This window comes from Equus przewalskii, chromosome 32 (assembly GCF_037783145.1).
Source record: "Equus przewalskii isolate Varuska chromosome 32, EquPr2, whole genome shotgun sequence".
Classification (NCBI taxonomy): Eukaryota; Metazoa; Chordata; class Mammalia; order Perissodactyla; family Equidae; genus Equus; species Equus przewalskii.
In genome coordinates, this window is record NC_091862.1 from 10804572 (window position 1) to 10818647 (window position 14076).

A 14076-nucleotide genomic window follows, 5' to 3' on the forward strand; every position below is an offset into this window, starting at 1 on the left:
TCGTGGGGTCGTTTTGCATCTACAATAGGAACACAGCGGGCAGCGCCTGTGTGCCCTGCAGGGGTGAGGGACCACACCTTCCAGGCCGAAAGGCAGTGCATATGGTAGCCCCTGGCCTTTCTGTGCTGCTTCTGGATGCAAGATAAGGTAGGAAAAGAGATCTAGTTTGGGAATTAAATATCGGAATTTGAGGAAAATAGCACAATATATATAAATTTGGGACCAACAGATAAAATACTGGCATTATACGCAAGATGGTTTCTACATATTTTCTACTTAGGTATGGAATTGTCAATTTACGTACTAAAATAATATACTATAGTATATTATATACTATATACTATAGTATATAATATACTATAAAAAACTCACTGCATTTGTAATTACACTAAATAATGAGAGCTTATTTTTGTGATAAAACTTAAGACTTCTAAATCCCTGGTATAAAACTACTTTTAAAAAGTAACAAGGGGCCGGCAGGGTGGCGCAGTGGTTAAGTGCACACGTTCCGCTTCAGCGGCCCGGAGTTCGCCGGTTCAGATCCCAGGTGCGGACATGGCACCGTTTGGCAAGCCATGCTGTGGCAAGCGTCCAGCATATAAAGTAGAAGAAGATGGCCATGGATGTTAGCTCAGGGCCAGTCTTCCTCAGCAAAAAGAGGAAGATTGGCGGCAGATGCTAGCGCAGGGCTAATCTTCCTCAAAAAAAAAAAAAATTAAGAAGACAGAAAGCTAACGCATTGTATGATGCTGAAAGACTTAAAGAAACTCAGGCTTCTGAGGGAACTCTATGTTCTAAGAGGATCGCACACACTTGACATCACTTTACTATTTTTATTTAAGGTACTAGGGGCGGGTACTAAGTACATGGCAGGGGAGGCAGCAGCAATGCTCTCAGGGCTGTGCCTCTGAGGTGCAAAGTATGGCCAGCCCAGCGCCAGGGCCTGGCTGTGGGCAAGGCAACACTCTGGGAGCCAATCGCAGACGGGCCTGTGGGCTGAGCCCAGGTCGCACGGAGCCCCTGATATGGGATCACTGTGAGCGGCAGAGTGCAGACCACAGCAACGCGGGGACGAAGGAAGGAATCTGGACCACAGACTCGTGCCTTTTTTATCAGTTCTTTTATTTCATATTTTAAGTAAACATTCAGCAAGTATGCTTTTGAAATGTATCTTTTCCACGAAGAGACATTTTTATCTTCTTCTACTTGTCACTTTCAAATATCTGGAGTATATTATTCACGTGTTGCCGAAGCGCAAATTCCAGTCACTAGCTAATATTTCACCACTCCACGTTTATCCAGCCAGTGCTGACACTGGCTACTTGGAAAATGGGAATATATCTGGGTAATGACAAAACTCTCTCCACAGCCAATCTGTTCTTAATTGGACATTTTCTTTGAATATAGGGTTAGTTATTAATAATAGATATTTATTAAAAATAATGAGATAAAAATGGGATATTAGACAATTCCAGAATTTTGCTACAATATATACGTGGCAGAATTTCTGTGTATGATGGATTGGAACCAGGGAGGGTCAACGTAGGTAGACGTCTGGTTCAGATCAACAAACCCTAGGGCCACTATTTCAGGTTCTGTTTTTAAGGGGAAAGAAAGTAAAATAATCAATCATAGTGGAATCTCTTTCAGGAGAAAGGGGAATAGAAAGATCCCATAAATTGTGAAACACAAAGGCAGAAAGATGGCTCCCAGCCCGGGGAAGGAAAGGTTCTACAAGGAGTCAATTTTAGAACTTTCTTTACCTGACTTCCTGTTTGTTCTAAGAGCTCTTTAACTTGGCCAGCATTCACTGAGTGCCTCTTACTTGCCAGGGATTGTTCTTGGCACTGGGGATAAAAAGGAAGCAATGCTCACTGCCTTCAAGAGGCTCCTGGGTGAGGTGGAGGACCCATGGAGGGACAGATGGACTCTCTTTGGCATGGAGAGGTCAGCATGACTTTGCAAAGAGAAAGACACTAGAGCCAGGTCTTGAGGGTTAAGTAGGAGTTGCCAGGCTGGTCAGGGGCCAGATGGAATTTCCAGGCAAAAGGAATTCATCACAAAGTCATGACCAGTAGCACTGAAACAGGGACTACAGAACTAGTTTTCCTCTGTCCACTTCTAACAAAAAGCAATGATACAATAAAAAAATGACACAATGAGGTTCAGCTCTCTGAAAGCATGTTTGTGCCGTTTTTCAAGCAGAATTTAAAGGACACGATTCTTAGATTTTGTGTGAGATGGACTTAAAGGAATAATTGGAAAATCAGAAAAAATGGCAACATGCTGCCTTATAAAAATGGGCATTCACCCCTAAACTTTTCTATGTCCTCTACATACACAGTCCTAACTGGGAACGTTAGCTTCCTTTTCAAACACGCCCTCCACTTCGAGGGAGGCGTTCAGCTGTACTGGACGCAGTTGGTCTCTTGCATATTCTAGAAACGCTTTCTTTGCACGGCTTCTACAACACCACACTCTCCCTGATTTTCCACTTACGCCACCGGGTGCTCCTTTCCCTGTGCACGGTCTCTACGTTACTGAGCGTCCTACGGTTCAGTCCCAGAACTCTTCTCTCGGTATTCCTCAACGCTGGCTACCAGAACAACCACAGGAGAGGTTTAAAGACATACTGGTGGAGTATTCCAGTCAGACCGACTGAGTCAGCATCTCTGGGGGCCGGGCTAGCACAGGTCCTTTCCAGGATGTTTTGTGCAGCCGGTGTCAAGAACCACTGACCTTCACTCATTCCCTATGTCAGTAGTTCCTAGATTAGCAGCTTCAGCATCAACTAGGAACTTGCTGGAAATGCGAACTCTCCAGCTCCACCTCTAACCTACTCCAGAAACTGGGTGTGGGGCCCAGCCACCTATGCTTTCACAAGCCCTGCAGGTGATTACGACGCAGGCTACATACCTGAGGTGATCCCAGATAGAACCTTAAGGACTCACAAACTTATTTCCCCAGCCTGGATCTCTACTCTGAATCCAGATTCTTCTTATAATGAGCTGCCTATTCAAAATGTCCCTTTGGATGCTTAATAGGTATCTCAAATGTAACACGTTCAAGACCGAATTCTTGATTCTCCCTTCAAAAACTTGCTCCTTCCTTTGTCTTCCACTGTACAGAACCACCATGTACCAATTTCTTGGGCCAAAAATCTGCCCCCACCACTGTTACCACACGTCCAGCCACGGCCTACTCCCCAGCTGCTGCAGTGGCCTCCCACCCAGGCCCCCCGCTTCCACCCGGGCCCTATAGCACTCTCTCCACTCAGCAGCCAGCATGGTCCTTCTAAAGCCTATATCGGACCCTGCCATCTCCACCTTCCAGTGGCTTCCCATCACACCTAAAAATAAACTCCTAAATCCTAATCAGAACCTACAGAGCCCTGTATAAGCTGGCCCGTGGTCACTCCCCAGTCTAACAGCCTACCCATTCTCTCGCCACTCCCCATGACTTCTTTATCTGTCCCCTGCTCAGCACACCAAGCACATGACTGATTCAGGGCCTCTGTCCTCGCTCTTTGCTCTGCCTGGATCCCTCTCTCCCAGACATTCCGTGCTTTTGCCCCTCCATCCCCGAGTCTCTGGTTTGCATAATAATTTCTAAGAGACACCTTCCCTATGCACTGCCATGGAAAGAAGCAACCTAATTTTTTCCCTAACAATACCTGACAATAAGTTATATACTTATTTGCTCATTTCCTGTCTTTCCCACTAGAATTTAAGTTTCATGGGGACAGGGCCCTCTGTCGCTTATGTTCAGTACTTTCCCCTAGTTCCTAGAAACATGCCGGCAGCATAATACACATTCAGTACTTTGCTGAATGAATGAATCAAAGAAGAGAATGCTAAATTAAGAAAGGAAGGAAAATGAGCAATTGGGCTGGTTGGCCTTCCTTGGGAAATCATCTGATTTATCCAATAGCAAGAGTGCAAAATGCTCCTTAAAAAAAAAAATCCAATGAATTAATACATTTGGCATCCTCCGCAAGGTCACATTCTTGGCATTCAGCTCTACGCATTTAACGTTGTTTGCAAGTACAAACTCCTATGTCACTTTCAGTTTGGAAGGGAGAATATCAACATTAACAGTCCCCAGTTATAGCATTTATAAACATGCAGATGCGGATTATTAAAGATTAATGCATTTTAGGATTGGTGTCGGCATTCCGTTTGTCTCATGCCGAAACCAATTCTGTTCTTCATTAGTCAATGACAACACACATCACCCTGTTATGGAAGAGAAATCAAAGGTGCAAGTGTGTGAATTGAGCATAAGTGATGGAACTGATTAGGACGAGCCTTAACGGGTATAATCAATCAACATATCATCATCATCCTGGCTCCCGGGTTATCAGAAGATAGGGAAATAAACATAACACTCTCCGTAAAATGGTTTTGTTCGTTTCACAACTGCAACTTATTCTCTTTAGAAAATACAGTAACTCACATCAGAAGTCTGTGAAATCAACTTGAGGAACATCTTGTCTATAAGGACTACTCATTTTACCATCGTTTTCCAAATGGAGTCAACTGATTTTTGAAACTTTTACTTCTAGGCTAAAATTAGTTCATAAACACTTTCGTACTCCTCCATTCCAATTTCCCATTCCCAGGGACGACAAAATACAGCAGGTCAATGCCAATGGCATTTCGACGGTGGCAGCAGCTTGCTGATTCGAGAAGCAACAATCTTCAATCAAGCACAAGTTGAGAGTGGTGACGGTCTACTCAGCTCGAGAAATGGAAACAAACAGTAAAGATGGTATTTGAAGTGCTTCTTCAGTGAACAATGCAAAAAAATCCTGGAGAAGTAGAAGAGGATTGCTGCAGCCACCATGTAAACATATTAGTCACTGCGAATCCTAGAGCAAGAGCAAGCACAAGTCCTGCCTTGGTGACACAGGCTTTCCTATATTTTCATACGCAGAAGAGCAAAGAAAGGGAATGCAAAATGAGAGACAAGTTGAATCTGAACTGCCTAACTTAATTTTAACTAGGAGGGGGAGCAAAACCAACTGGGAATGTGTATTTTGGGAAAATCCTAATGTTCTCCTATTTTTGAAAGTGGGAGGAGAAGTGGAAAAGGCTTAATTTGAAATTTGTTGGAATGGAAGAACTGAAAAGATTTCTGCTTCTGAAAAAAAAAAATGCTCATCCCCCAATTATCAGAATACCTGGCTTGGGTCAGGAGGGACCTTTAAGGGAAGAGTGGCTCAGAACCCTGGGGCAGCGGTGAACCTGCCTTCTAGAAACAGCACAACACCCATGACCAAAGGACTGGATTTCTATAACCAGGATCCTGGCTGAATTTTAAATTAGTATCTTAAAGGGGAGGGCTCTAATAACTAACAACCAAGCCATACAGAGCTGTGATGGCATCTCGCTAAAAGACAAAATGTATTGTTGCTTTCTTAAGTGTTGCTAAGCATCATTTGGAAAGGATCTGAAATTACTGTTTTGTATAACATACAAATATTTTACTTTGTAAGGGGTAAAACAATACTGGCTGAAGTTCTCTTTGGTTTGCAGAACTGGTAAATTGATGTTTTCTGGGCTGCCACAGATTAAAAACACGGATATATCAATGGCATTTTGTGTTTAAGAATTTTCTTTCCGGCTCAGCTTGCCAATAAGCAGCATGCATCTTCCTTGCAACAAGCTGTTGCAGGATTTCTGCTTTGAGCGAAGCCAGAAAAGAACACTTGATAGATGTTTTAAAATAAATTACCAGGTAGGGGGACTGTGCAGACTTTTGAATAAAAAATTTGTCATTACAGGCAATGCCATTTTAGAGATTCCTCCAATGTTATCACGAAGGAAAATGGTTTTGAACCCCTTATATATGGAAATAAACTCATGATTTTACCCTGAGTTTTATTAACCAAGGGTAAGTTAAAGAGTGGAAAATTTACTTATTTAGAATAAGTTAGGCTTGAGTTCTAAAAATCCAAGGGAATGGATTAAAAAAGAGAGAGAGACACTGGTTTGCACCCTCCTGTGTTCATTTTATAGGTACTAATCTTGACAAATTAGACCAGGAACTGTCATTTCCTCTCACTAAAGTCTTTCCTGTTCACTCCAGCCTATGACTATCTCCTCAGTGCAGTTCATTTTTCTCTTTCCCATTATAGCATCCTTCTAGAATCTGCTTGTCTGATGTCAAATTAAGCAAGAAAATTAGTTTTTTGACCAGAATATCTTCTTGTTTGTATCTGCAGCCATATTAGCTCCTACAGGAGCCTACTTAGCTCTCACTTGCTAAGTAAGAGGGCAAAACTGGGTGAACACTTACACAGAAGAGCTCCAAATATACCAAAATGCTGCCCAAGACTTATTTTCCACATCTAATCTGATGTGTGCCACCCTTTTTGGAATGCATTCTTTCAGTGTCTAAGATTTTCCTGAGGAGTACAAACTCATTACGGCTAGTTGGTATGCTGGATGCATCGCTCGCCATCCAGGAACTGAAGTGATAAAGCTTCAGAGAATCAGGCTTAACTATAAAGTAACCGGTGCTTTATGAGAGTGGAAGGGCTATCTTTGGCAAAGCCATTTCTACGGGCTGTTAAAACCTGTGACCCTTGTCAAAGGACAGCGACTTAAGTTATATGCCAGGTATGAGTCTGTGTAAGTAAAGGGGCGCGGCGCACAGGATGCTGCGGTCTGTGGGGAGGACCCTGGAAGCAGCTCAGCCCTGGAGGACCGTGTGCAGAGGTGCTCACGGGGGCAGACGCTCCCGCGGGCTGGGGAGGGAGGAAAGGAGAGCTCCTGGAGGAGGGAGGCATGAATAGAGAAAGACGGGAGCAATGAAGGCAGCTCTTGAAAGATTAATGAAAGACTTCTCTCCACCTTGCCCTCCTTCCTCCTCCACACCCTCCCAGCTCTCAAACCACCGACCCCCTGGCCTCTCCCTCTCCTTGGGCCAGCAGCCAATCTGGGGAGGGGTGAGGTGGGAGCTGAGCCACCTCCAACAGCAAAGCACATCGACCTTAAAAAGAGGGAGCTTGATTTTCATATTTGATGAAACTTTATTTGATTTCTGTCTGTGATGGCTAGGAAGATGTTTAATAAACACCTAGCACTGTGCAAGAATAAGAATAGCCACGAAACAGGTGTCTATTCGTGGTGACACTAATGTCAACCTATCATTCGGTATCTTTGGTCCTAATCTGCTATAGTCAATAGCCCTTCTGCAGTCAGATGAAAGTAACTTTACTCCACCTAAAACTGAACTTGGTACAAATGCCAAATGCTCTAAAAAAGAATGGGGGGAAAGTCTGTTCAGGAAATTTAGTTACTATCCTTAGATCTATGTTAGAAAAACCAATGAACTACCCTCAGCAGTCTGAACATTTCAAGTTTTCATAAACAAAAGCGTTTATCAGGCTTCGAACAGTTAATATCTGCCTGCCCATCACCATCCCCCACTGTATGTTCACCCTTCTTAATATTTAAACACTGTTGCTGCTTACAGCACATGGAGGAAAAAGCTGACAAAAGCCTTTGGCCAATAAAATAAAAATAAAAATAAATGTTCGGCTTATTTACATTTTTGCTTTGTTAGTAAACTAGAATGGTTGGCTCTGGAGGCAAGACAAGGGAAATTAACATCCACTAAATCTTCTGGCAACAGCAATGCATTCTGATGTTCTGCTGTGTCAGCTTCCACTGTGTGTTAGGACGAATTAGGCCCAGTGTAGACCTACACAATACATTCGAGACCCAGTGGTTTATTCTCCCTAAACCAAGGGAAATAATTCTAGGATGTAACCCAGGAAGCAGCAAAAGCACAATGTGATGGAATCATTTATTAGAAGGGAAACAAAATGTTTAATATCGTACATTTCAGAATCAACTGCACCTGACATTGTGGATTTACATGCACATTACCACTAAGAAAGATGGAGATATTTCATTTGCCTCTAAATATAAATACATCAATATGAAGAGGAGAGAAAAATGAAAACAGTAAGTACAAAACAAGAAAATTTATAATGGCACTGGGGGAAGGTATAACGTATACATTTCTGTTCTCAAATGCTTGTTAAGATTCAACAACCAGGGCTGAAGTCTTTCCCTCCTCACTATAGAGAGCTGCCACGCTGGAGCCCAGCAAGGCGCAGACAAAGGGACAGGATCCATGTGGCTACTTACCACAGAAAATCTCCATCCTGCTTTCCAAAGAAGGCAGGAAGGAAAAGCCCCACTGAGTAGGGATGTGCCAGGGCCGATGCTGTGCCAGTGTATCACAGGGGTTGTTCCCATGACACTTGCAGTGTTTGCGAGGCGGCATGACAGGAGGGCACATTTGCAGCGGGTGGAGAAACGGTTTAACAGGCAAAAAAACAGACTCAGCCATTCGGGATGCTTTCCTGGGTTTTGTTTCTCTGCCTCTGAGACACTTCTCATTTGCTGTCAATTTCATGTACCACAGCCGAAATGGAGAAAAAGGACTGATCTTTCCAACAAACCCTGGGAAAGCAGCACCAGGACGAGTCTCCCACCACGTTTTGGCTTCCCCTCATCCCAGCTATCAGCTACACAACAGCTGTGCGTTTTAACAATGACTTGCTGGGGAGACAGTGATTGAAAGGGCCAATCTGTGACACGTGGAGAGGCGGGAGCAAGATAGAGCGGGAAGTAATGGGAGGGAAGCGAGGTCACAAAAAACAAGTCGGTGCTGGGAGTGAGAGGAAGGAAGGGGAGAAAAGAAAGCAAAAGGCTACATACAGAAAATAAGGGGAAATGCCAACGGATGTTCCCACAGCAGCAGTTTGAGAATCAGGCCTTGGGTGGGAAACCATGCACACACTTTTTTTTTTTTGGAGGAAGATTAGCCCTGGGCTAACATGTGCCACCAATCCTCCCTCTTTGTGCTGAGGGGAAGATTGGCCCTGAGCTAACATCCATGCCCATCTTCCTCTACTTTATATGTGGGATGCCTGCCACAGCATGGCTTGCCAAGTGGCACGTAGGTCCACACCCGGGATCCAAACCAGCGAACCCGGGCCGCCGAAGCAGAACGTGCGAACTCAACAGCTGTGCCCCTGGGCTGGCCCCCTCTACCTGATATTTTTATTTCATTGGCATGGATTTGGAAACAAAGGAAGATAAACTGTAAATTATCTTAGGATCTAATGCACAAATTAACAGAATTGAAACATAAAAACTAGCGATGGGAAAAGGAGGAGGTGAGATTACTAAATGGGTATAATTATTCCTCTAAGGGAAGAAGGTGTCTTTGCATTTAGTTAAACAAAAAACCAAAACAACTTTATGATCATCTCTAAAGTGTGGTTTTGAACAAATCCCCTTAAAATAACACCACATAAAATTTTGGATGACTATCTCTCAAAAACGTATGTCTGAATGTCCCCGGGCCTAGCTGTGGGAACAGAGTGGAGAAACAGGTAGTGTCTGGACTCAAGCCATGGACGGTGACCATCAGGAGGTCCAGGACAAGCGTGCTCACAGCCCTGTGGCTCCTCTGTATGGATTTAAAAAGGGGGCCCCGTCCCCTAGGCGAGCAGCCTGAACTTCACTCGTGTGCACCTCTCGGGCCCATGTCCCTGTGCAATGAGCAACCTGCTCGACTGCACGTGGCAGCCCTGGCTAGGGTGGTGTTGACATTAGTTAGGTGATGTTGTCCTGATACACCCAAAAAAGTGAGAGAAATAACCCAGGATCTTGAATGGCACCTATGGTTCAATTTTATGCTAGACCAGTCTGCCCGTCACATCACACAGAGATCAGTCTGCCTCTGATCTGAGGGGAGTTTAGAGTCTAGTTTTCACCTTATTCTTCCGGGCTCCTCTTAACCTTCTCAGACCCGAGCCCCATGAAGAGCAACCGCTCATCTATCTTTTTTTTCAAGTTAGAAGAAAAACGGGTTCACCTTTGCGAAAACATATTACACTTTTAGATGTAGCGGTCCTCCTGAACGACCTCAGTAAACACAGCGACTCATCAGTGGGAACTTTACATACATGTCTTCTGAACTGCACAAGAACCCCACCGGATCAGGGATCAGGAGACCTGGTGCCAAAACCAACTGTGCTGTTCTGGACAGTGATGACCATGGATGGGTCTCTCGCTCTCAGCTTCAACAATAACAATAACCGTCATCACAGCCATGCTAACACGCACCAAATGTCACCATGGGCCGGCTGTAGTGTAGTCACACGCCTGACCTTTACGGGAACCCTGTGAGATGTGGTTATCATCTTTACGGACGCAGAAACTGAGGCAGAGAAGCCGAGAGGCTGGTCCAAGGTCACACAGCTCGTAAAGGAGCTCTAAAGTGAGGAGGTGGGATCAGACGAGGATGGAAGTCCATCCAGGTCAGGTGTTGTGTGTAATTCCACTGGGGAGGGAGGTAAACAAACGCCAACACTGCTCATCAGATCTTCTAAGAGATTATTCCTCTCGGAATAACACTGACATTAGGAAATGCCCTGTTTGCCAGGTTTTATGCAATTCTATTACTACATGTCTTCACACTCAGCAAGGAGAGCTACGGATTTACTTGAACAGCACGCCCCCTCACAGGTGGAATGTTTTCTGCGTCATTTCTTCTCCTGTACAGATCGCTGAAGAGCTGCTTCAGGCACCTGGCAGATGCAGGCTGCAAGGAGCCGACTGGGGACGGGATGGTGAAACGAGAATGTCGGCCCAGGCAGTTAGCATTTCTGACACAAGTTTAGAAAACAAACTATACGCTTTAAACACCATCTCCAAGAAAGGTGAAAGCTTTCTATCAAAAAACTCACTTTTACAAGAAGTTGAAAGAGAGAGATCACACTTGGGTCCTCCCTTTGGTCACTGTGAAGCGGGGGTCTCACTGCACGGTGCTCATAGGACACTGGAAGAGTAACCCACTGACCAATTTTCATTCTGTGCAAAGCACAGCTCACGGGACCTGAGACCAGTTCCACCTGCCGAGCTACCCGCTCCACAGTAGGCAATGTCACGTGTCTACAGTGAGCCCTTCTGTGGGGTTATGTGTTCTATCCCACACCAAAATCCACGCAGTGCAATAGAGTCTCAAAATCCCCATCTGGAATGATAAACGTGTGTGTGAAAATCCCCAGAGGGTGAACGACCCACGCCAGGGATTTTAAATGAACAACTACAATATCTTTATACCTCAGAGAAGGTTATTAAGTCTTTTTGACCCAATTCGGAAAGCGGAGCGAGTTCTTGAACACATACAATATTTTACACAGAACTTTCCAATGTATATGTAGGCGATGCCTCAAAAACCATCTCAATACCAAAAATCGCCTGACGAATTCTGGAATATGGAGTACTCATAGCTTTAAAAATATTAAAAGCAGATAAATCCAGGTTTTATTACAATCATTATGAGGACAAATATTTCTGAAAGAAAAGTAACATCAAAAACACCTTAATCAAAATGAATTCAAATTATAGCTATATCCAAAATATGGATGAATCTTAGAAACATATCATTTAGTCAATAAAGCAAATCTTAGAAGACCACATACAGTATGATTGGGGTGACCTTATTTCCTGATTGGCCCAGAATGTTCCCGCGTTATGCCTGATGTCCTACTGTAATTATTAATAGCAACTTTTACATGCTCACAAGTATCTCACCTTGGATGACAAATTATATAGTTATTCTAAATATGATACATTTCTATAAAGCTCAAAACTAAGTAAGACTAACGATATACACTTTATGAATGTTTGAAATAAAATTCTTTAAAAAAAAGAAACCCAAAGCCAAAAAGAATGATTAAAAACATATTCTGAGATATCTGAGGCACGGGGAGAGGTATAGAGCTGAAAATAAGGAAGGCACACACAGGTAGATACAGTAACACTAGTAACATTCCAGCTCCCAACTGGGGTTCCATGAGTAGTCATTTGATGTGCTATGTATGTTTATATATATATTCACATATATATGACATCCCATAATAAACTTTTTTTAAATATAAAAGGAGTAAAGTGGTAAAACTACCATCCATGCTTTCAAGATAACAGAATAAACTATCAGAAAATTTATTAGCAATTCAATATCAATTCTGATAGGTTAGTAAAAAGCAATTTCTGGCAGCCACCTATATCATGTTAGCACAAGTGACATAGAAAAACTTTACATCTAGTTTGCAGATAAAGGAAAGCTAGTTGCTAGGTGGGTTTGAATGGATGAAGTCTGAGATAAGCAAGCTGGATGAGGATGAGGCAGCTGACAAATAAATAAATAAGTAACCTCAAGTACACAACAAAGGAAGCAGAAGATACAGCAGTATGACTACTGACATGGCTGAAGGCAAGAGTTAACTGGAACATGAACTCCTTATAAGAAAATTAGAAAGTAACAGTTTGTACCAGTAACAAGGCCTTGAACGTGTGCTGGCAAATTAAGACACTAATAAGTATAAATACTAAAAATATTTTAGAAAATAACAGCCATGGTACAAACTAAATAGAACCATAAATACCAAGACCACTACTAGTCACCAATCTCACCTTCGTGGCACTTACCAGAGGATCTTAGTTAACAGAATCATTACAAAACATATGTTAAGAGAATAAGTAATTTTATGGCATAATTTAAGGTAAACGTGCAAACCGAAAATGTCAAAGCAATTGGTGATTTTATTAATCCGGTGTTTATATTCATTAGCTGAGTGTCTTTAGGAATTGAGACTCTTGCATGTTTTGGTGATAATTCACAAAGTTATGCTCCTAATATGTGGTGCCATCACTAGGTTTTCAAATGGTGAAAAAAGTAATGAAATGGATGTCGCTATTAATGAACGCTAGGTCTGTCTTTACTATAGAGTAAAATAATATTATTAAGAAATGAATACCTGGAATACTTGCAGGAGAAATTGGGCCAGATCGTGACTGGTTGCTGCCAACAGGAGAGCCGACAGGAGAAGGCGAGGGGCCCCCAGGGATGCTGGAGAGATGGGGGGATGCGTGCGGAGAGAAAGGCGACTGAGCTGGGTTGCTCTGATCCCCTTGGCTGCTCGTGGACCCGGATGCACTGACCGCTGAGCTCAAAGTGGCTTCCGTTCCCGTGGGGAGGTCATCGATGGAGCCAGACAGGTCCTAAGAAAGAAAGAAACAGCCTGTATTTATAGAGTAATATGTATTTGGACCAATATCTCATCAAGAGACTATCTGAAAATCACAACAAGGCCCCCTTCAGAGACAAAGGTTTTCTGGATAACAGCCAGAATCCAGAGCATGGCCAGTTACTTCTGGAAGACTTTAATGAGGTCTCTCATAAGTTGAACCCATAAGATCTGGTCTATCCCTAAAAAGTGAGGGAAGTTGTGCCTCTCTTTCATAAACCCATCCTACAGCTTTCCTTGAAGCAGTGAGCACCTGGTCCAAGGCAACCTGTTCAAGAGTCACAGGAAACAGCACTTTAGGCGGCCACTTACCATCTGAATGGCATGTCTGATTCCTAAGTGATCACTTCAGTAAACTGAAAACTACGGCTTTGGATCATTCTATTTAGAAGTCAATGTTGGAGCACTGTCTGAATTTCAAACTAGGACATTCTGATGTAATGGCAGTCAAAATTTTAACCAAACCTTGTGGTGAGAAATTCTTACGTTTTAAGGAATTGCAAAAGTGCCATTAAAATAAAGTAGTGACATGTACTTTGATACGATATTGTGCAAATAAGTCCCTTAGACAGTTCCTGTGGCAGAAGGAGTCCTATGTTATACCTTACTTTTTATAACAATTGTAAGCAAACAATTTTAATGCTATCTAATTCGATTATGCCTCTAAGGCAGTTATTAAAATCCCCATTTGACAGATATAGAAACGGAAGCTCAGAGAATCAAAGTTATTGTTGAATGCATCTGCTGCTGATGATGAAGGGGGCATGAGAGAAGAGAAGGGAGGACACTGTCTTTCGCACCCTCATCAGAATGCGAGGGGGCCAGAGAATTTATTCTGGCCTTCCTCACAGCTGTGGCACCGGGGCCTACAACGGGGCCACCAGCAGATGCTTGGTAAGTCAGTGCAGTCCTGCCACGAGGACTGGATTCTCATCACTAGGTCTGCAAATCCA

General features: G+C 43.2%; 1 protein-coding gene across 27 annotated transcripts in view; it reads right to left on the reverse strand.

Moving 5' to 3' along the window:
* The window catches only part of ARID1B (AT-rich interaction domain 1B), a 413537-nt gene that overhangs the window by 107289 nt on the left and 292172 nt on the right, over positions 1–14076 (reverse strand). For all 27 annotated transcript variants that reach the window (XM_070603126.1, XM_070603109.1, XM_070603106.1 and 24 more), the window contains one exon: positions 12854–13097. In XM_070603126.1, the coding sequence (XP_070459227.1) occupies positions 12854–13097 (244 nt within the window). The remainder of the gene's footprint in view (positions 1–12853; positions 13098–14076) is intronic.